The sequence below is a fragment of the Simochromis diagramma genome, unplaced genomic scaffold, assembly GCF_900408965.1.
Source record: "Simochromis diagramma unplaced genomic scaffold, fSimDia1.1 OVJJ01000123.1, whole genome shotgun sequence".
NCBI lineage: Eukaryota > Metazoa > Chordata > Actinopteri > Cichliformes > Cichlidae > Simochromis > Simochromis diagramma.
In genome coordinates, this window is record NW_024386778.1 from 740189 (window position 1) to 762961 (window position 22773).

Here is a 22773-nt window from a genome sequence, read left to right on the forward strand (position 1 = left end):
ATATCATAGCGTGGCACGTTCATCCTAGTTTAAACCCCTTGTTTTGCACAAAGGAATACGGCCTCCCATCTGCAGCTAAACACCCCAATAGCTTTTGTAATAGCTTTAGCCCGGTCGGATTGGGCAGCAAAGGGCTGCTTAAATACTGCAAACTCCTCTGCTCCTCCACTCACTCCACTCCACTTCGCTAGCGCTGACCATAACTATTGCTTGACAGACCCACCACGCCACCATACACATATATATATTTTTATTTTTTTTTTTCTTCTTTTTTGAATCTTCGGATCACATGCGTGCCGAACCGTGGAGTGGGATCGGTTCGGATTACGGATCAACCGTGATCCGTTGCACCACTACAGGGCACATGGCCAGGTATCTTCCTTAGCTTATATAGCATAGCAATTTTGGTCAGTAAAGGAAAAAATGATTGATCATGGAAAAATAACTAGAACATTATAATCTGTCATTGAAAAAAATAAGGCTGGGCTTGAGCTAATGGTTTGTAAAGAGATGAATGATGGTAATAGTGTAATCATAATTCACAATGTCTCTTGCTGGCATTTTGTTGCTGCCATTGCAAGTGCTTGCTGAACTACCGTATTTTTCGGATTATAAGGCGCACTGTCGACAAACGGGTCGGTTTTCATAGATAAGGCGCACCAGTATATGTTGTTCCAGTGTTTTTCTAATTTTTGCTATGTAACTTTGCACTGTCCACTTTTTGCTGTAACAAAACAAATTTCCCACGTGTGGGACTAATAAAGGTTATCTTATCTTACATTAACAGGGCAATGTAAGTCGCAAATGCGACCAAATTTTTCAGTGGTGCGACTAAAAAAAAAAAATATTTGGTTGCACCTGTGCGACCAAATGTTCGGGTAGCAAAAAAAAAAAAATCTGCAACCTTCCCTGTGGTCAACAACAGACACACATTATGCCCCTATCGTGGACTAAACCAATCAGAGATAGTAAGGGGCGGGACCTCTCTGATTGGCCGTGGTCCAGTTGAAAGTGCAGGTGGAAGTGGGAGGCGAGTAGCTTGAATAAAGCGATATCAATTCAATAAATCCTGAATCGACTTTTAAATATAACTGTGTTTTGCCAGAAACGCCAGATTCTCAGATTAAAGCTCACAAAACCATTTCAACAACAACCAAACAGCAAATGCGAGCAGGTACACGGACTCCACACAAAGACGTAAACACAGAGCGGACCGATGCATCAGAATCAGCTTTGTCTTTCTCGGCTTTCTCACCCGACGGCCCGTAGACGGACACGCTGTCGGAGCTTAGCGATCCTGATGCGTCCGGTCCGCGCTGTGATTACGTCTTTTTGCGCCGATTCTGAGCTGCAGGTTTTGTCTCTCTCCAACCAAAATTCACCGAGCCAGCAGCAAAAGAAGCAGCAAACTGCGCTTCACATTTGATCAATGTCGTCATGAATTTTGCTGTTTTGCTTCCACGACTATTAAAATCACACTTCATGCACAGCTAGCTCTCTCTCTCTCTCTCTGTACTTCAAGAACAGTTTCCCGTCTCCAATCTCTGTTTTCTGTATTATTCATTCGCTTATTACCCACCAGTCTACCGTTGTTTACGGCGCTGTGGCTGCTGTCTTTTTCTTTTCTTTTTTTCCACTTAAATGACCTCGGACAAGAAAGCCTATTTTTTTTTTTTTTTTTTTTTTTTTTTTTTTTTTCTGTTGTTCAATACTGAAGAAATGTAAACTTTATATGCAGAACATTGTAGAATATTTTTAAGGTTATCTGCTATAAAAAGCCAGACCAGGAAAATCTCCATGTTTTTCTGTTTTATTCTCAGTTACTTTCACACAAAGGCATCTGCTGTGATGTTCACAATTCTGAAGAAGTCAGTACTGATAAATGATCAGAATTATAATATTTCTGACTGTCTGAGGCTAAGTTGAATCGAATCGGGACTTTGAAAACCGGAATTGAATGGATTATAGAAATCAGTGATGATACCCAGCCCTAGTGAGCAGCCTAGGCACGACAGAAGTGGATGTAGCTGTAATAGGAAAAGAACTATTGCTAACTTTTCTGTTAAGGCCTGATCCTTCTGAAATTCATAGCCAGTGCTCTGACACGGTGTCATCAATCTTTGAATGCTGAAAAAGCACAGTGTATCCAGAAAAACACATTATATTATATAAATTATTATAAAATTTGTGTGCGCCTAACTTTAAAAAGTTAGGCGTACCGGTACGCCCATGGCAAAAAGTTAGTCTAGAGCCCTGATTAATGACTAACGTCATATTGTGGCTGGATTATCTCAGTTGTTCTCCCCTACAGAAGTTTGGTCCGTTTACAGCAATTTTCCATGCGATTGCATTTGTCAAAAAAACATCGGGAACTCTTATCAAGTGGAAAAAAGTTAGCGTTCAGGTTCACTGTGTTATGCTTTGTTATGCTAACATAGCTGTGTCGCTAGCGATCACTAGCACAGCATTATATACCATCTAGCCCTACTTCAGTAACCCTACAAACATCACTATTGTGTAGTTTTCTGTCTTCATTCATGTTGGTAGTGATAGCAGAGCTGTACGTTTTATTTTTTTCCAGAAATCTCTCCGTCAGAACATGCTATATCATGTTTAGGTAACTAGCGAAACCAGCGAGCTAACTTCTTGGTAACTTCTAACTCCGTTAAATTTAATAAATTCTGTTTTCATGGATGCCTGGATGTTAAACGTAATTGTTACACTTGGTAAAGCAGCAACGCTGATGATTTTATTAAAGATGAAAGAATTTACACAGTGTTCGTTTGACTTTGGGACCTGACGCGGACGGCGTTTTGGACCCAGATTACTATGAGTCGCGAGGCTCCTGACTATGGTAGCCATAACGCTTAGACAATCCATCAAGCGGTGCGGCTTCGTAGCTTAGCAAAGTCCTACTAAAACATTTTTTGATAGACTTTTGAGCGTCGTGTACCACATAAAATTGGTTCGAGGTCAGTAAACACAGCCAGAATTCATAGATAAGGCGCACCAGATTATAAGGCGCTCTGCCGATTTTTGAGAAAATTAAAGGATTTTAAGTGTGCCTTATAGTGTGAAAAATACGGTAGTCTCTGCTACATCAGCATTTACGTGCTCTAGGTGATCGATTCTGTAATTATCTTTCTTAAATGTGGTTTTTTTTCTTCTTCTTCTTCATTAAAAAGTGTTTTACCAGGTGCTTTGCCTACCCTTCGTAGTTGTATGCATTCTTTATTCTCTTTGTCCACACTTTCTAAATACAGATTGGTTTGATTTTCACTCTTGCTTCATGCAAGTCTCTCGGAGGCTCTTCCTTTGTTATCCTATCATTGATCAACTGTGGAGGGCAGCACAAACAAATTTTTAATTTCGATTATGATTTTGGCATATCAGAATTAAAAGAACATGATCATACAATATTAAAAATGCATGCTCATCATATTGGCATATCATATTCAAAGAGTACTGTCTGTTTGCAGAGCAACAGAACTAATCTAACTAACCTTTACCCTGAAAACACACGACAGTCTGCGGTATAGTTGATGCCTAAAGACCAAGAAAAACAACGTTTTATGTGAATCGTTCAAATTGTCAACTTGGATATCAGTAAAAATGAGCTTGTGCAGTGTGTCAGTGCAGCACAGTGTAAATGTGAAATCAGTGGTCTGTTATTTAATTTTGCTAAGTTTCAGTACAAAGGTTTATACAAAGCAATTATCTGTTTACATCAGAGTGCAGGGAATTCATCAAATGAATAATAATGACTTTACTATTGAACAACGTCACTTTGGACATAATTGTGTGGCTCTAGTTGGTTGGTTGATGTGTTAACAGCTATGCAGAGCAGTGCTAGACTGAATGGTTAAATGATTTTCCACATTGTTTGTAGCTCCTTTGGGCTGACCTGCTTTCAGCCAAATTCCTGCTCGGTGATGTTGTAGCAGTGTTAACCCACAGTAGTGTTTTACTCTAAGGTTTCCATAGCAAAACAGTCTCCCAAACTGTGGTGTGGTCAATCAGTCTGCGTTTGCTTTTCTTTATTTCATGGAAGAGGGGTAGCATTCATTGTGATAAGGCCATGCTGGTCTTTCCTGTTTTAGAAATGCTTTTCATGTGTGAATGAAAGGGCTTCCTGCTGATCCAAGAATAGATGAGAGGGAAGCGAAATGCATAAACCTGTTTAGAAATATTGTGTAATAATAGCTTCTTCTTGTGTTTTAAAATGTAGAAATACATCTGTTTGAATTAAAGAGCACTCATTTGAAGGCAAACTAGTAGTTCATTTACACAGCAGCTGCATGGGATGTTGCCATAACTGAATAGTGAGTTCTTGGTTATGCTGACCATCTATTTAAATTAATTTAAGCTATGTAGTATCTCTTGCTGTGTTTTCATGAAACAAACTGTTGCTAGATATTAGTGAAAGCTGATGTGTTCAGGGTCAGAAGGATTCTCCACATAGGCCGTTTCCCTTTGTCCGGTGTTTGAATAAATGTTGTCTTAGTAAACAAGGCTTCCATACTGGACAATGGCAACGATAAGAGGCATGGAAGCTGCAGTGACGTTACTGTATGATGTCACCTCTCCACTGTTCAAAAAAAATGTTCAGATCAGTTTTCAGTTCTTTCCTCATAGCTTGTAGTAAGACTTGTTCTGTACAGTTGTTTGCACTGTCATTGAGAGGGAACCAGGTTACACACTGTGTGGTTGGGGCAGGGTTGTGGAGAGGGTGTGTCCTGTCATTGATAAAAGGTCTCTTTCGTTGAGCAGTTTTCAGAACTGTGAGTGTGTTTGCTGATTAGAATTGAACTAGGCAAAATTTTTAGAAGGGGGTCACATTTTTATCTGTAGAGTCTTAAAAATGAACATTTGCCAACAAAGATGGGAGTGATCCAATATGTTTTAACCCCCTCCCCCCCTCCAACATAAAACATTTCAGCACTACAAGTGAATGTGTAAAATTTTATGGCTGGTTAATTTAAGCAGGCAGTAATAGATTGTGCACCTTTAACACACAGATTAAGATTTATTAAGCGTTATTATAAGTATAGTAACAGCTGTCTACTAAAAAGACACAAAAGATATTTATGTCATTTGCACCCACGGATTTATTTTGAATAAAATGAGAAAGCATTGTAACATTTCTGAGGCCATTTTTCCTGAAAGCAAAGCATTATACAACCATTACCAGCTTTATTCACATTACTGCAATAGGATATATGTTTATTTTTTGTAAATTATTGCTGTGCACGATATAGCAGTTATGTCCTGATCAAAGATGCAAATACTTGGCCATAAATAAAAATGTATATACACGGTAACGGTCTTGGGTTTAAACACAAAACCATGTTCTAAATAGTTGTGATTATTCAGCAGTTGTACAACTGTGGTATATTACTCATTGACAGCCAAAAATTGGAGGAAGTTGCAACAGCAAAACATGGTGCATGGGATGGTTTTTGTAGTTTCATTTCCTTTAAATTTACGTTATACCAGTGTTGGCTGCATGTGGTTGATAATTGCCTTTTTCTTATTTTTCATGTTGAGTATTATTCGTATAGTTAAGCAATGAAAACTGCTTCTTCTTGATACTCTCGCTCAGAGCTGGCTTTGCCCATTGCTCCTCTGACTGTCCTCAGCAAGCACTGCTTTGTCAGGGTTTGTGTAAGGCAGGCAGGATACCCTGTTTCCAGCCTTTGTCAGTAAGCAGATCTGCAGAACTTGCTGGTGTTACATGCGGCAAATTGTTTCACACACAGCCTGAGGCTTTATTTTTATGCAGGTTAATTTTTTCACGTGTCCTGTCTCTCTTTTCATGGAACACCTACAAGTAATTGAAGCTAAAGCTAAGGTGTGCTCTAATGTACTTGAGTTTCCCTCAGGGATTCAAATTGGTGTTAATTTAGGTAAAACTTGGACAAAATAAAGCACCAGTGGCTGTCTATATGATGTGACAGAATCCTCTTCATGCACTGATATTGGTATATATTGTGTTGGCAAACCAGCTCCTGTGAAACATAATAATTTCTGAGAAGTCAGACTTTGAATAGTTACTGTTAGTCAGACTAAAGAGACACTTGAGTGTTATGTAATGATGTTGCAGTTTCCTCTTTGGCCCATACTTTGAGAACTTGGCTGTGCATTAGCTCTCCACCCAGGCCAGGCAATAACTGTTACATCCAGTACAAAACTACATGTGTCCAAAGAACTGCTGCCTAGCTCCAGTATGGCAAACTCATCCGCTCTCTGTGGTAGTGCACAGTAGCTGAGTTTAAAGTCCCAACATTCTTAGTGGACCCTGTTGTTTGGTCAACTCCTGGCATTAATTTGACTATAGATTTGTCAAAGGCTTAGGTTGAAATTGTGACAGGAACAATGTGACGTATTGTTTCCCGAGATGATCTTCATATTTACCTAACGAACCTTTTGCTGCCCAGTTCTGTTCAGGCTCACGTGGTTCTGCTTTTTTCCCCTTGTTTCTTTTAGCTCCAAAACTTAGGGATCAATCCAGCCAACATAGGCTTCAGCACCCTAACCATGGAGTCTGATAAGTTCATCTGTGTGCGTGAGAAGGTGGGTGAGCAGACTCAGGTGGTGATCATCGACTTGGCCGACCCCAACACACCTATCCGCAGGCCCATCTCAGCTGACAGCGCCATCATGAATCCAGCCAGCAAGGTCATTGCACTTAAAGGTATGGCAGTCTATTTACATTTCAAAGGCTGCATGTCTCTGAGTGCAGTGCATTACCAGAGAGAGGAAAATGTGTTAAATCCTGTGTGTTAAATATCAGGGTTTAACACAAACGTTAACTAATTACTTGTAAGGGACTTACAGCATTTCATTAGGACATGTTTTTCTTCTATATAGCAACATGTTATCCATTTAAAATTTTAAGAATATTATGAATTATTTTCACTTATTTATGTCCATACACATCCAGCTACTTTAGTTTTCCATTGTGGATTAGTTTTTAATGGCCAACATGTATGTTTTTGTTTTTTTTCTTCCTCCAAACATTTGTCCTGTAAATACTCAGAATGGGATATTTTTTATTCTTTTTGTCCAGCATCCATGATTGCTTTGACTTTTTTGTTGTTTTTGTTTTTGTCTTCTCTTATTTTTTTTTTTTCTTTACTGCTTTCTTATGTGTTTGCAGACGGTGAGTTGAAATTTAACTACTTCATTGTGGAAGTAAAATCCTGTTTAAAGCAACATTTATAAGCTGAATATCCATTTGAAGCATAGAGACTACTGTAGAGTTTGTTTGCTCTTAGAGCCTCAGCACTAATGGGCTAGGTCTAAGTATTCTTTACACATATGTTTAACCAAGTTTTAGTGCATTCTTGAAATTCCTTTCCACATCTCAGCCAATATTCTGTAAACAGGATTTAGCTTTCACAGTCTTACGGCTTGCTGGCATTTCATCATTTTTGTTTTATGTACAAGTGATTTAGAACCTGTTGCAAGTGTGATAATACTGTGGGTAAAATGATTTCATTTTAATTTGCATTTCTTGGTTTCCGTTTGAAATTCATGTCCTCTTCCATCTGTGTTATGTTGTAATTAACTTTCTTCATTTGTCTCAAAGCTATGCTTAATAATTTTTATTAATTGTTCACTGTAATAAGAACTAAATATTACAGTTTGTTACAAGACCAGAGAGCACAGGAATTTATCTTGTAATCTGTGCGAGAAGTCTAATGCCACCTGTCATCAGCACTGACTTTACTTCACATGGTCCTAATGGGACATTACTCTGTCACGTGTAGTGCCTGATGAGGATTGAATTGGGTCAAAACATAGAATGAAGAGTAATCTGTAAGGCTTGCTTGTCAGGGTGTGGAAATGATAAAATTATACTCATAAGTTTACTGTGGTAGCTTATCCAAGAGCTCAGAAACCTTGAGTATCCTCACGTGTTTAGTCCATGAGCTTTTACTTATGCACCTTTTTAAAGATTTTATGAGCAAAGCAATTTTGGTTTTTTGGGGGGGGCAAATCTTTGTCCCTGTGTTCTCAGTGATATTATGTCACGACTTGGTCATTTCACACACATGCTGCAGCCCTGGTTTTGTTCAGGTTCATGCCTGATGGAGCTGCTTGTAAGAATGTGAGTGTCTCACTCACTAAGCTTAGACAGCTGCCTGCGCCCATATCATGAAACAGGTACTTGTTTGGTGATTGCACAATGAGCATGTGGGTGTTTTGGGTCCTGCCTCTTGCTCACTCAGGTCCAGGCAATAGTCTTGTCTAAATCAAGTGAATTTCCAGTAGGGATAACATGTATGACTCAGATTTTCTCCTGTTGTGTTGCATGTGTGATGGTGCACCTGTGGACAATGTGTCAACATGAGTCCCTCCACATTGTCCTACTATTCATATGTGGAAAAAAAACACACGGTATCAGTGATTTATTTATTGAGGGAAATGGTGTCCGTTTTTTAAGGCAGTTCATAAAAATGCTTAAAAAAAGCACCTTATCACAGCAAACAGGAGCTATATATGTAAAGGAACAGGAAGCACAACAGTATATAGAGAGCAGCAGATGCAAACTGTTGCCTTGTATTTTTGCAGTGTAAGGTCAGTGTAGCTCTTTCTTGTTCAGTCCCATAGTGAAGATGCTTAGTTGACCTCGTCTTGTGACACAGTTTGAGCGTTAACTCCTCCATGTAACCTAAGGTTGACCACAAAACACACACGTACACACACACACCGCCAGACGCTAATCATGATTGAATTTCAAATATTGCATGCTCTTTGAAATTTGGCTGCTACTGCTGCAAGTGGTCCATTTACCAATCTGCTTATTGTACTTTGGCTTAGTAATGGCAAAATAATCTTCACGGTTTGGCTGATGCATTGGTCTTCGCTTTTCTGACACAAGGTAAAAAGTGAAGAAGTCACACTGCTTCTTAGTAAAGCTTTAGCTTCTCAAATTAACCCTAACTAATAATACAGAAAATGCAGGTGAGTGAACTTTCTTCTAATTGTTTCAAATATGTTTGAAACATTCCAAATATTTATTATTTTTAGCACACTATTTAATATTCACAACACCGTACTCACTAGTCTGTGTCCTCTAATCTAGAATGACTTGTACTAAGAAAGAGGTAGGCATGTATCGAACCATTCGGTGACAGTCGGCACCTCTAATCCTTCATTAATTTTGTCACACGTGGAAAATGACCTTTCTCAATAATTGTATTCATGTTGATAATTCTTCATGCAGTCAGTGGCAGTAAGCAGAAGTGTTTTTATTGGCTTCCTACATTGATGCACCATTTGGTTTAAATTATGAATTTGTATGCACTTAAGTTCACGTTGAGCCTATCGCACCTTTTGTATTCTGGAAATAAATTCACTTTCTCCTTTTTTTTTTTTCTCACTACACTTCATATGACAAAAATTGCAAAATGCAGCTTGTTCGATGTTTTTCATCTTATCAGTTGTGGCATTGTTGCTTGATGACCTCTGTGCCATCAAAACAACATTTCAAATTTCTTGTCTCTTTAAAAAAAAAAAAATGGTGTGCTTCTTTTCCTATGGGAGGTTTTTGTGTGCGTCTCTCTGTGTGCACGGACTCGCTCTTATCATGAGCTATAACATTCTCCTGTGGCCTGGTTCCTGCCCTGTTTCTCCCCCTTGTAGCTGCCAAAACTCTTCAGATCTTTAACATTGAGATGAAGAGCAAGATGAAGGCGCACACCATGACCGACGATGTTACCTTTTGGAAGTGGATCTCTCTTAACACAGTTGCACTTGTGACTGACAATGCCGTCTACCATTGGAGCATGGAGGGTGACTCACAGCCTGTGAAAGTCTTTGACCGGCACTCTAGCCTGGCAGGCTGCCAGATCATCAACTACCGCACTGATGCCAAGCAGAAGTGGCTCCTGCTCATCGGCATCTCCGCTCAGGTAGTTTGTTCTGCATGTGTTCTGGTTTAACAAAAAACAAAGCCAAGGTTCGTAATCTATGGTCGAAGCATGTCAGTCACAAGGAATATGCAGTCATAATTACCTTATGCATGTTTAGATCTATCATTCTGGTGGGGGGGTTTGTTTTTTCTTTCAGCAAAATCGAGTGGTGGGAGCCATGCAGCTGTACTCTGTTGAGAGAAAAGTTTCTCAGCCCATTGAAGGCCATGCTGCCAGCTTCGCCCAGTTTAAGATAGAAGGGAATGCAGAAGAGTCAACTCTGTTCTGCTTTGCTGTCAGAGGCCAGGCTGGAGGGAAGGTGACTGGTTTTTACAAACATAATTGTGAAAAGTGATTTCTCTCGTATGGTTTTGTTACAAATGTTTTGTCCTCATCATAGTTGCACATCATTGAAGTGGGAACCCCACCAACTGGTAACCAGCCATTTCCTAAGAAAGCAGTGGATGTCTTCTTCCCTCCTGAAGCCCAGAATGACTTCCCTGTAGCCATGCAGGTATGTTTGTGTAACTGAGCAGCTGGCTTTAACAAACTGAAATCAGTAGCATGAAAGGTAGTACTAGGTTGGCAAAACTGTAGTTTATCAGTGTTTTAAAAGACCAGTTTGGCTGATGTGTGGTGATGTTTTTGTTTTTTAATTGTTCATAATTTCTTTTACTGACAAGGAAATCTCTGTTAGAATAACTTTCTTTATAGAGCGCCAAATCACAATAACGGTTGTCTCCGGGTGCTTAACCACCAGACCACTTGTCCACCAAATAGTGATGTACAACAAACATCAGCCACTATGGTTGCTAAATGTCATCTTATTTGCTGGTAGGCCCATATTTTTCATCATGGCTGGTCATCCGTGTATATTACACACATGAAACCCACACTTTCAAAAGCAAGTCTCTGATTTCTGTAGACGTCCCTGACCTCTCACTGAACTCAGAAATACATTTTGAGTAGGTACTGTTTTGGTGATGTTTCAGATAGCAATGCACAGCTTTATGTAACATCACTAAATTGGTTTTTGACAGATAAGCTCCAAGCACAATGTGGTTTTCCTCATTACCAAATATGGCTACATCCATCTCTATGACTTGGAGACTGGCACCTGCATCTACATGAACCGCATCAGTGGAGAGACCATCTTTGTCACCGCTCCACATGAGGCCACCTCAGGCATCATTGGGGTCAACAGGAAGGGGCAGGTAAGAATGTCATGATGTGCTAATTCTAACTGCTCATGGAAATTAAAGTGATGCCTGGAGTTGCTGTCTTGTTCATGTCGAAACGGAACGTGAAACTGTATATTTTCCACTCAGTTTCCTAAAAATCTGTATATAATATATCATAATATCTTAATTTATAGTTCAATTTTACTATTTAAATCTTGTTTCATCTCTAGTCCTAGTAATATCCAGCAAGTATGACGCTGGGCAACAACAAACATCAGCTGACAGCAGCATCTCTTTGTTTGTCTGTTGTCATCAGGCAGGTTCTCTTTGCCAGGAGTCATTATAAATAATCCAAGGTGTAGTGTTTCACAAACAGAAAGCAGCGACTGTTGCGTCTTACTGCTTTTCTGAAGCAGAACCAGAGAAGAGAACTGGATACAGCTAGCTGATGAATAATGATCCAGCCAGGCAACACACCACATGAATAATTGAGCGCAGAGAGGAAAGCTGATCTCAGACTGTGACAGATCTCACAGTCTGCCAGAGCAGTGTGTGTGTGTGTGTGTGTGTGTGTGTGTGTGTGTGTCACACGCACACAGAGACAGTGATCTGAGAGAGAATAGGCCACTGTCTGCGCCACTTACTGATTCTGGTTAACTGGGTTGGTTACCAGCAAAATTAGTAATTGGATACTGAGTAATAAATTACTCCAGTGCTATATACTTCCATCAAGTAGCCAGGTGAAAGGAAAATTGGTCTCAACTAGACTAGCAGCATAATGTTTACCGGGGCGGTTAAATCAACATAACCTTATTTTTATGGAAATGTTGGGGAGTAGAAAAACAGCACATCATTATTACCTCGTAAACATTTCAGGTGGGAAAACATTATATTATCATACAGTGCTAAGATATTGAGCTCATGAATGTAAAATCAGTGAGTGCATGAGGAGAGTATCTTGGCCTGTCAGTGACATGCATTGATTATAGGTGTAGCACTGAACTGCTGCACAGAAACCCGACAGGGGTGGAGGAGATAACATGGAGAATTTAAATGACAGGGTACGGGTGGAAAAAGGCCCATGTCCCATCAGCGTGTGATGCAGAGTGGGAAGCACATCCTGGTGCTCTCTGTCAGTGTAGATCCTCTCGGTAGTCCTGCCTGAAATGAGCTTTGCTATTTGTTCTTGGTGGATCTGTCTCAACTAGGTTTATCACTTGATACTTGATATTTTTTTCCTAGTATTTAGGAACAAAATGTTAGGCCACCCTGGGGTTAGTGTGCAGGCTGGTCTCCCTCATGATAGTAATTATCGGACTTTAATATCAGCCTCTACAAGCGTACTCTCCTCTGGACACATGTAGTGCGCACTGAGCAGAACACAGGATGAACACTAGGAAACCTTTTGTTAAACTCCTTTTCCTTCTTTTTTGTTTATTTTCATGTATTTACATTTCCACATTACTTCCATTTAGTCCAGTAACATTATAGTAAGTAATCCTGCTTGAGTAGTTGCCAGACTTCACACACAAGCCCTGTGTTACACTGAGCCACTAAAATAACATTTGCATTCAGCACCCATATCCCAGTGCTAGACGGAGTTTAATTTCATTGCACATACTTAAATTTAACATCTTGACTACTGATTTATTTATTTTTGGTTACCTGACAAAAGTGTATTGAATCATGCCTCTGTGGTCATAATGTATCTAAGATGAGTTCAAGTACAAAAGACTGTTTTTCCAATCAACGTTTCATTGTGTATTTGACCAAATCTGTGAATCTGTTCCACATGCCTGACATAAACTTCACAGATTGACTTGGACTTTAAAAATGTATTTTCCTGTGGCACAGGTTCTGTCTGTCTGTGTGGAAGAGGAAAACATCATTCCCTACATCACCAACGTGCTGCAGAATCCAGATCTGGCTCTCCGCTTAGCTGTCCGCAACAACCTCACGGGAGCCGAAGAGCTGTTTGCACGCAAGTTCAACAACCTGTTTGCTGCTGGCAACTACTCCGAGGCCGCCAAGGTTGCTGCTAATGCACCAAAGGTACATTAGTGACTTCCATGGTCTTTTACTGCCCGTTTTGTCTTTTATCATTGCTTTATGGCTTTTCTCATATTCTGCTGACATTTCTTCACTCAGGGCATCCTGCGCACTCCAGATACCATCCGTCGTTTCCAGAGTGTTCCCACTCAGCCTGGCCAAACCTCCCCCTTGCTGCAGTACTTTGGTATCCTGTTAGACCAGGGTCAGCTCAATAAGTTTGAGTCCCTGGAGCTTTGCAGGCCTGTCCTCCAGCAGGGGCGAAAGCAGCTTTTGGAAAAGTGGTTGAAGGAAGACAAGGTACTGTACATCCATCTAAGCGCCAGCTCGCAGGAAGTCGCTCTTCCTGAGCTGCCTGTTATGTTTACACAACTTGCCTGTTATCTTGGATCAAGCAGGATCACGTGATATGCAAGGAATTTAGGAAGTCCCCTTCAGAAACTTTGAATCTACAAATTCTCCATGGTTAAGAAAAAAGTGAATTATGCATTTGAGTTGATTTTCATTCACTTAATATTTGCTATATTTTCTATATCAGTGGAGAACCAATCCCAACAGTCGTAGAGAAGTCCATCAAGAGTCCATCAAAGTGTTAATACTATAATCTAGATCAGATCTCTAATCCCTAAACCTAACCAAGGAAGGAAAAAAGAAACTAAAATCCGGCAGAACAGCTTGTGATAAAAGACCGAAACAGCCTGTGAAGGCACACAACAATGTGTCCCGTAAAGTTTCTGCCTTTCCTCAGCCATCCTCAAGACTTTATTTGAAGCAGTGCATTGTCAGGGATTGTAACATCTAGTCCTTTTACTGAAACAGTGTTAAGATTTTTTTATTGTCATACATTTATTATTTGCATTTAAACAATGTTTTTTTTGGTTGTTTTTTTTTTTTTTTCCTTCACAATTGTCTCTCTTAAACGTCTGATGCTGCTTGTGTATTCCAGTTGGAGTGTTCTGAAGAACTGGGTGACTTGGTGAAGGCGGTGGATCCTACCTTGGCTCTCAGTGTGTACCTGAGGGCCAACGTTCCCAACAAGGTCATTCAGTGCTTTGCAGAGACTGGTCAGTTTCCTAAGATTGTCCTGTACGCCAAAAAGGTATGTCTAAGATTGCATTTGTCCATTACTTTTAATTATCTGTACTCTGGATTTTATTTATTTTTTAATTTAGTTTAATGAAATTGGTTCTGACCATTAAGTGGAGTGGAGAGAGCTTGTTGGTTATTGTAGCATTTTCTTTCTTTGTTCCAGGTCGGCTACACACCAGACTGGATCTTTCTGCTCAGGAATGTGATGCGGATCAATCCAGAACAGGGCCTGCAGTTCGCACAGATGCTAGTCCAAGATGAAGAGCCACTGGCTGACATTACACAGGTAGGATATGAAAGATATGTAGTGATGCAGTATGTTTTTATTTTTGATACAGTAGTTCAACAGAGTTATTATTTTATTTTGAAATTGTGTTATGTGACCTTGAGGTCACTTAATTATCACTTTCTCTGTGATTAACCAGTCAGCCTGAAATTGTCCCAGAATGTAAACAAATAGAATTTTTAAGTGCAGAATGAGTTTACAGCTACAACAGTTACAATGCAGACTTTATTTGCAGTAGGCATGGCTGCAAACCGTATATGTGTGAAGTTAGAGAAGCATGCGCTTTCTTAAGTGAGTGAATGAATAAAACACGCTTCATGTTGTTTTCATGTTTATTTGTCAAGTACTTGGTAACAAATAAACAACTGACCAATACAAAGGACAATAGTCGTTGTTGTGCTCTGGAGCCTCCATGAGCTCAGTGTAGGGGCACATTAAGCAGTTCTCTGGCTGCCGCAGGTTCTGGTCAGTGTTTCTCTAGCTAGCAACAGAGCAACAAGGACTGCTGTCACCAGCTGCAGTTCAAGAAGGTGGAGTTAGCTGTATTTGGCCACAGAACCAGAGCCTCTCTGGGATGGCCTGAGAAAGACATTGAGGACCACTACAACAACAACCCGGCCACACAGCAAGGAGTGCAGGACAAGAAGGGTAGCTGGGTAGCATTAGCCGAACTTTCAAAGTAAAGGCACGGGTGTTTCAGTAGTAAATTGAAAAGGATGTCATCATTCTGTTAGGCAGAAATGACAACTTAAAAAAAAAAAAAAAATACTATTTGGTGTTTATTATTGTGTCATATACTTATGCCTGCCTACTTCAGTGTGGAAAACACTGAATAAGTTTATTGAGCATAAGTATTAGAGATGGCACGACACCACTTTTTTTTTATGTCCGATACCGATATCATAAATTTGGATATCTGCCGATACCGATATGACTCTGATATAGTGTGTTTTTTAATCAATAAAACTGTTTTTTAAAATATTTTGTTCATACTCAAGTTTAAAAAACCCCCACTAAAGCTATTCTGTTAAACCTGTATGCAAAAAATACACTGCACCCAAAATATTTCATAGTTCAGCAATCATGAGCTAATAAACTTAAACCTGCACCATCCTCCCTATTCTGGTATTTTAAAGAGTATTTAGCAGAAATATTAAGCAACCAAACTAATAGGGTTGCAAACTCCCAGCAAAAATAATAGGAAACCACCCCCCACCCTCCGCCTCGTGATACTTAATTGACGTAATCAACCATAATTTAATGCACGTGTTTAAAAATAAAAAGCACAGAAATCAATTATTTTTCTACAATAATTAAATAGATTCAACATCTTTCTTCTACAGAACTGCAGACTGCACAGATGGTTCCCAAAGGAAAAAGTACTATAGCTTACTAGGGTATATTAGACTTAACAGTTACTATATGCAGTAATGGACTTCTATAGATTTTACACCAGATTAAAACTTTGGGTGTAAGATTCAGATAATTATTTATTAAAAGCTCGACATTTTAAATGAGAATAAGAAAGAAAAGTATGTCTTTGTGCCCCCTTTTCCCTGTTCATGCCCTATCGGCCCCCCTGGCTAAACTTTGCTAGATCCGCCCCTGCACAGTTACGTCAGCTGTGTAGAAAAAGATCCTGGTGTAGAAAGTAATATTAAATACACTCTAACAACAGCTTATCAAGCTTAAACGTGCTGCTGCTGTTTATCTGCTGGTTTCCTCTTTCTGGTGCAAAGTGGACCAAAAGCAAACAAGAGAGACGGACTCGCGACAGAAAAGCCGATCAGCTGATCATTGATCATGATTGAAGGAGAGAGAGAGGCAGTCGCTCCATATATCGGTTGTTAAGCTCAACGCTGGAATGCTTTACAAACATTCAGAGATGAACTTACACACTTGCTTTACTTCTCTCTGGGATAACGTCCTCGGAGATGAAATGCTGGTTTGGTAGCGAGGCTCCAAATGCTCAACCAGACCGCCGACAGGTCTCGCACACCACAGCCGCTCTATCACGTGACGTGTACTGCTCCAACGTGCTACGGTTATGAGCAGAGTTACGCCATGTCGCAAGTTTTGTGAGGTGCTTTTTTTTTTTATATTTAATGGATCGGGCTACATTTTTTATTTCTCTCCGATATCCGATCCAGTAATTTAGGTCAGTATCGGAGCGATACGTAATATCGATCGGTCCATCTCTAATAAGTATATAATATACTAGTTTATAATGGTGGAAAACACTGAACAAGTTTGAGCACACGTTTATGTTTCTAAATCTTGCCTTTCACATGGTATAAAGGAAATTCACCTCTTTACTTCCTGCCTGTGCATAACCTCCGTGCTGCAAGTGTCAACCGCTGACACAGCTCGTGTTCCTAAAGTGCAACAGAGCAGCTGATAGGAACACAAATCATTGCATCACAGGCAGGCTTTTTTTTTTTTTTTTTTTTTTTTTTTTTTTTTTTTTTTAAACAGTTACTGTATTCAGACAACTTTCACTTGTCATTGCAACTTGTCTAAAAGCTTTAGAGAACTGTGTGGGCTGCATTCCTCACATTTAATCCTTTAAGTGGTGCCGAACATTAGACTGCTGACAAGAATGTTGGGTTTATATCAAAGGTAAAAGCTACAGTAAATAAGTGCTACCATATTTGATACAAACAGGCCTTTTTTGTTGTTTTTAATACTTCTCAGCTGTACAAGTGTAGTCTAATTTTTGGTTTATTTCTTACCTGTGGTTCTGTTTTTGTCCAGATTGTGGATGTGTTTATGGAGTACAACCTGATTCAGCAGTGCACATCATTCCTTCTGGATGCCCTGAAAAACAACAGACCCTCAGAAGGACCTCTCCAGACTCGCCTGCTGGAGATGAACCTCATGCATGCACCACAGGTAGACCAATATGCACACACTTGAATAAATGAAATGAATCCATTTGTTAAGCATGAATCACTGTTTTCTAATGATTCGTCTCATGGTGTAGGTTGCTGATGCAATCCTGGGCAACCAGATGTTCACCAACTATGATCGTGCCCACATTGCCCAGCTGTGTGAGAAAGCTGGACTCCTGCAAAGAGCACTCGAGCACTACACTGACCTGTATGACATCAAGCGTGCTGTGGTGCACACACACCTGCTCAACCCAGAGGTAGGCTTCACTTACCTACACAGTTAAAGTGTTTTCCCATCTGGCAAATGTGTCATTGCTTGTTGTAGATTGTACAGCCTCTGAATTAACTTTTTTTTTTTTCCCCACACAACCTCCAGTGGTTGGTGAACTACTTTGGCTCGTTGTCAGTGGAAGATTCTCTGGAGTGCCTCAGGGCCATGCTCTCAGCTAACATCCGCCAGAACCTGCAGATCTGCGTCCAGGTGGCGTCCAAGTACCATGAACAGCTCACCACACAGGCTCTCACTGAACTCTTTGAGTCCTTCAAGAGCTTTGAAGGTGAGACATAAAAATTCATTCTTAACATTCTTTATTATATCAGTAATCCATAATCCAGCCAATGCAAATAGCTCACTTGTACCTACTGCTCAACATGGTTTTTAGGGTTTTCCATTAGATGGTAGTACCTGCTACCAGGTACTTTAATACCTACTTGACCGGGGTTCCAAGCAATCTGAATGTTTGACGTCAGCAGACTACATGCCACTGCTTGGCTAGTCAGTGGCATTACACAATGAGTCATGAAAGCATCTCCTTCACCAACATCAAAATTGCCATTTTTTGAAACCCAGTAATAAGGGACAAGCATTTTAGATGGTACTCGATTATCAGGGAAAACGAGACGATCTGAGTAGGTTTCATTACTAATAGAAAAGGGCTGTAATGAAACTGATGGAAAACCCAGTTCAGTTAATGAGGAAGTATTGAAAAGTCATTGAAACAGTCATGATTTGTTTTATAGAGCTGCATCAGTTTGACTGAAATATTTCTGTAAGAAGACTAGCTGCTGGAAAAGCATTTGGCTCGTCTCTGTTTCGTTACTGTTGCTATCACCTCCTAACCCTGTACTTGGGTAGATGTTGCTCAGCTATCAGTCAGATATGTAGGCCAGAACAGAGGCCGGACGATCGATAAATAGTGCAGGATGCTCTGGAGGTGAACTAGTGCAGCTCATCTGTAGTGACTGGAGTAATAGAGCATAAAGGTGCAGTAAACTAATTGGGGAAGAACAATATTTTAATGTCAGCAATGTCCCTATCCACATGGATCCCATTTGAAGCTTAATTTTAACTGTGTGTTCCCCTCAGGTTTGTTCTATTTCCTGGGCTCTATTGTAAACTTCAGTCAGGATCCTGAAGTTCACTTCAAATACATCCAAGCTGCCTGCAAGACGGGCCAGATCAAAGAGGTGGAAAGGATCTGCAGAGAGAGCAACTGCTACGATCCTGAGCGTGTCAAGAACTTCCTCAAGGTAGTGACAGGGATGACTGGAGCGATCAAACACTGACACAAGCAGCTTTTATGACTTTGACTCTTTAATTTTTGTTATTCTTTTACCCTCGCCCGTTATATCTCAGTTTCTCAGTTGGTTCCTACTGGTGCTTGTTTGTAAACTGTAACGCTGTCAGAACTTTATCAGTAGTTTTATGAATTTAATGTTGGGTTGATCAAAAGTTTAAACTCTCCTGAAATCTCCATTTTATAATCAGACGTTGCTTACAGTGCTTAGTCTGTCTTTATATTTTATAGAAAAGCCAAGCTGCACACATTGACAGTTTACCTGTATTTGTTGCAAATTGTTCAACCAGCAGTCCTGATGGCAGTCAATTATCTTTTGTCCTTTTCCTCTTTTGTCTTTGGAATGGCAGGACATGTATCAGGTAAATCTATTCCTCCCCACAGTGCAGGATTCATTCCCTGCTTTTCTTTCACCCCTTTCCCATTATTTTCAGACACATGATTGAAACTGGGATTTGTATGGAGGCGTATATGTTTATACACCACAGTCCATACACCTGCTGGGGTGTATCTATGTGTAGCCAGTGATCTATTAACTTTACGTAGTCGTAGTCATTCATTGGCTCTTGTGTGTGCAGGTAACGGTGACCGTGTTAGGCTCCTTTACTTCACATTTAAACACAGAAAGTGTCGGTTTGTGTTGTGTGTAATCTTGTAAGGAGCTTTTTTTCCAGTGCAGCATGTTGTTGGATAGTCGTGTCAAGATGCACAATCCCAGTTTTGTTTTTTAAATCCTGTGGATGGCAGCAGTGTGTCAGTACTGCTTAGTGAGAACTGGCATCTCTGCTTATTAGTATGAAGGAGGTTTATTTTTCTTTAGTGCGAAACACACACGTTGTTTTCAATAGTTTGACCATCCCTTTAGCCTCCCTAGCTAACAAAGCCAAGACGCTTGATTTTGTTTCTATGTGGTTTTTTTAACTGATTAAGTCCTGATACTTTTAAATAACAGACATTTTTTAGTGATTATAATTATAGATCTGTGTACAGATTCACTGACTACACTCTCTTCCCCATTACTCTGTGATGCACAGGAAGCCAAACTAACTGACCAGCTCCCACTCATCATCGTCTGTGACCGTTTCGACTTTGTCCACGACCTGGTCCTCTACCTGTACCGCAACAACCTGCAGAAATACATTGAGATCTATGTTCAGAAGGTAAGAGTCAACACAGAGACATTTAGTTTTCAGAGCACGGTTCATTCACAGATCAAGGAGAGATTTGTTGTGAAACCTTTGCTTAGGTAAATCCGAGCCGTCTGCCTGTGGTGGTTGGTGGCCTCTTAGATGTGGACTGCTCTGAGGATGTCATCAAGAGTCTGATCCTGGTTGTCAGAGGACAGTTTTCCACGGATGAACTGGTCGCTGAGGTGGAAAAGAGGAACAGGTGCTGCACACATTCAACTTATGTTATTTTCTAAAACATAATAAATTTTTACCTGACACTTATTCTTCAGTGTAATTCAGGGAGCTGTATGGACGTTAACAAGTGAATATCAGGAGGGAAACTGTGATGCAGATGTTTACGGCTTCTTTTGGAGCTGGCTTTTGTCAAAAAACGTTTTTTAATCATTTGAAATAAAAATTTATATATACATATATATGATTTATATTTGTATAATTGTATTACTCATCATTTACAGCTTACTGAAACTAGATTTGACCCAAGCGTCAAAGCTGTATACGTAGCCAGGGATAGTTCTGACGTCCGCTGTCCTTACAGGCTGAAGCTGCTCCTGCCCTGGCTCGAGTCTCGTATCCATGAAGGCTGTGAAGAGCCAGCAACCCACAATGCTCTGGCCAAGATCTACATTGACAGCAACAACAACCCTGAACGCTTCCTGAGGGAAAACCCTTACTATGACAGCCGTGTGGTGGGAAAGTACTGTGAGAAGAGAGACCCCCATTTGGCATGTGTAGCTTATGAGAGAGGACAGTGTGACCAGGAGCTGATCAATGTGAGCAAGATGATTTGATGCCACCAGTCCAAGTTTCAGCCTACCCAGTTCTGTTGTTGTGAACTTAACTGTAGCACAAAGCGTTGTAATTCTTTCTTTCTTCCGTCAGGTCTGCAATGAGAACTCCCTCTTCAAAAGCTTGTCTCGCTACCTTGTACGACGCAGAGACCCTGAGCTGTGGGCCAGCGTGCTGCTGGAGACCAATCCCTACAGGCGACCACTTATTGATCAGGTACGCACACAAGTTTTGTGGGTTTTTAATCCCTCTGCCCGCCAGCACTGCTTCTCTAAGCTTACTTACTTTGTGCTGTCAGGTGGTGCAGACAGCACTGTCAGAAACCCAGGACCCAGAGGAGGTTTCGGTCACAGTCAAGGCTTTCATGACTGCTGACTTGCCCAACGAGCTCATTGAGCTGCTGGAGAAGATTGTGTTGGATAACTCAGTCTTCAGTGAACACAGGTATTTACCAGTGCTGTACTGTTCATCCAGAGTTATTTTAAAACCGCACAGAAATCCTGATCTTTTTCTTTCTCCCACAGAAATCTGCAGAACCTGTTGATCTTGACGGCCATCAAGGCTGACCGTACTCGAGTGATGGAATATATCAGCAGGCTAGATAACTATGATGCCCCTGACATTGCAAACATTGCCATCAGCAATGAGCTCTTTGAGGAGGCCTTTGCCATCTTTAAAAAGTTTGATGTCAACACCTCTGCTGTGCAGGTCTGTTCTTATTTTCTCGACACTTGGACAAATAATCGTATTACCTGAAGAAGGTTTGATAATACTTCCTGTCTGCCTCCTGCCCCACAGGTGCTGATAGAGCATATTGGAAACTTGGACCGAGCCTATGAGTTTGCAGAGCGCTGCAATGAGCCCGCTGTGTGGAGCCAGCTGGCCAAGGCTCAGCTGCAGAAGGGCCTTGTTAAGGAAGCCATTGATTCCTACATCAAGGCTGACGACCCCTCTGCATACATGGAGGTGGTACAGGCTGCTGATACGAGTGGTACGCAGAATGATCTCACTAAATTAGAGCAGGTTTTAGTGAAGGCTGTTAGTTGTGTGCTAGTGCCACTTTAATTGAAAGCAATTAATCAATCAATTACATCGACTGTGTTTTCGGGTCTTAGATGGCAGCCTGTGCAGTAGCTTTGCTTGTGCAGCAGATATCAAAGGATTACTGTGAAAACAGAGCAACAGCCTCATTAATGTAAATGTGTTGCAGGTAACTGGGAGGACTTGGTCAAATTCCTGCAGATGGCTCGTAAGAAGGCCCGCGAATCCTACGTAGAGACCGAGCTGATCTTTGCTTTGGCCAAAACCAACCGCCTTGCTGAACTTGAAGAGTTCATCAATGGGCCCAATAATGCTCACATTCAACAGGTTGAGCTCACTCTCACGCAGCTTTGACTCTGACGAGCCGACGGGTCATCGATGAAATAATGTTTATTGTACTTTTTATTTGCTTTAGGTTGGTGACCGCTGCTATGATGAGAAAATGTATGAGGCCGCTAAACTGTTGTACAACAACGTTTCCAACTTTGGTCGTCTGGCTTCAACCCTGGTGCACCTCGGAGAGTACCAGGCTGCTGTGGACGGCGCCCGTAAGGCCAACAGCACCCGCACCTGGAAAGAGGTGTGCTTCGCCTGTGTGGATGGACAGGAGTTCAGACTGGCTCAGATGTGTGGTCTCCATATCGTAGTGCACGCCGATGAGCTGGAGGAGCTGATTAACTACTATCAAGTAAGAGATCGATGAGAAGCATTATTGTCCTTAAAATAAATTCAGAAGTTTGAAATCTGGCATAATGATTTTGAG

At 40.7% G+C, this 22773-nt stretch overlaps 3 protein-coding genes across 4 annotated transcripts in view; 2 read left to right on the forward strand and 1 right to left on the reverse strand.

The window, feature by feature from the left end:
• Positions 1-22773, reverse strand: part of LOC120720571 — a 914567-nt gene that overhangs the window by 38591 nt on the left and 853203 nt on the right. The gene's annotated exons all lie outside the window — the stretch shown is intronic.
• Positions 1-22773, forward strand: part of cltca (clathrin, heavy chain a (Hc)) — a 34502-nt gene that overhangs the window by 7034 nt on the left and 4695 nt on the right. Inside the window, exons 2-24 of one of the 2 annotated variants that reach the window (XM_040012998.1) lie at positions 6487-6694; positions 7160-7162; positions 9652-9920; positions 10078-10239; positions 10321-10434; positions 10961-11134; positions 12956-13153; positions 13250-13450; positions 14097-14249; positions 14403-14525; positions 17280-17417; positions 17509-17673; positions 17793-17973; positions 18783-18946; positions 20028-20153; positions 20240-20382; positions 20719-20953; positions 21063-21185; positions 21268-21413; positions 21494-21677; positions 21768-21960; positions 22180-22337; positions 22426-22698. In XM_040012998.1, the coding sequence (XP_039868932.1) occupies positions 6487-6694; positions 7160-7162; positions 9652-9920; positions 10078-10239; positions 10321-10434; positions 10961-11134; positions 12956-13153; positions 13250-13450; positions 14097-14249; positions 14403-14525; positions 17280-17417; positions 17509-17673; positions 17793-17973; positions 18783-18946; positions 20028-20153; positions 20240-20382; positions 20719-20953; positions 21063-21185; positions 21268-21413; positions 21494-21677; positions 21768-21960; positions 22180-22337; positions 22426-22698 (3834 nt within the window). The remainder of the gene's footprint in view (positions 1-6486; positions 6695-7159; positions 7163-9651; positions 9921-10077; positions 10240-10320; positions 10435-10960; positions 11135-12955; positions 13154-13249; positions 13451-14096; positions 14250-14402; positions 14526-17279; positions 17418-17508; positions 17674-17792; positions 17974-18782; positions 18947-20027; positions 20154-20239; positions 20383-20718; positions 20954-21062; positions 21186-21267; positions 21414-21493; positions 21678-21767; positions 21961-22179; positions 22338-22425; positions 22699-22773) is intronic. The other variant, XM_040013007.1, reaches the window with a different exon arrangement.
• LOC120722325 (vacuole membrane protein 1-like) overlaps positions 22632-22773 on the forward strand; it is a 62821-nt gene continuing 62679 nt past the window's right edge. The window contains exon 1 of the mRNA XM_040013296.1: positions 22632-22642. The gene's annotated coding sequence lies outside the window, so the exon portion shown is untranslated. The remainder of the gene's footprint in view (positions 22643-22773) is intronic.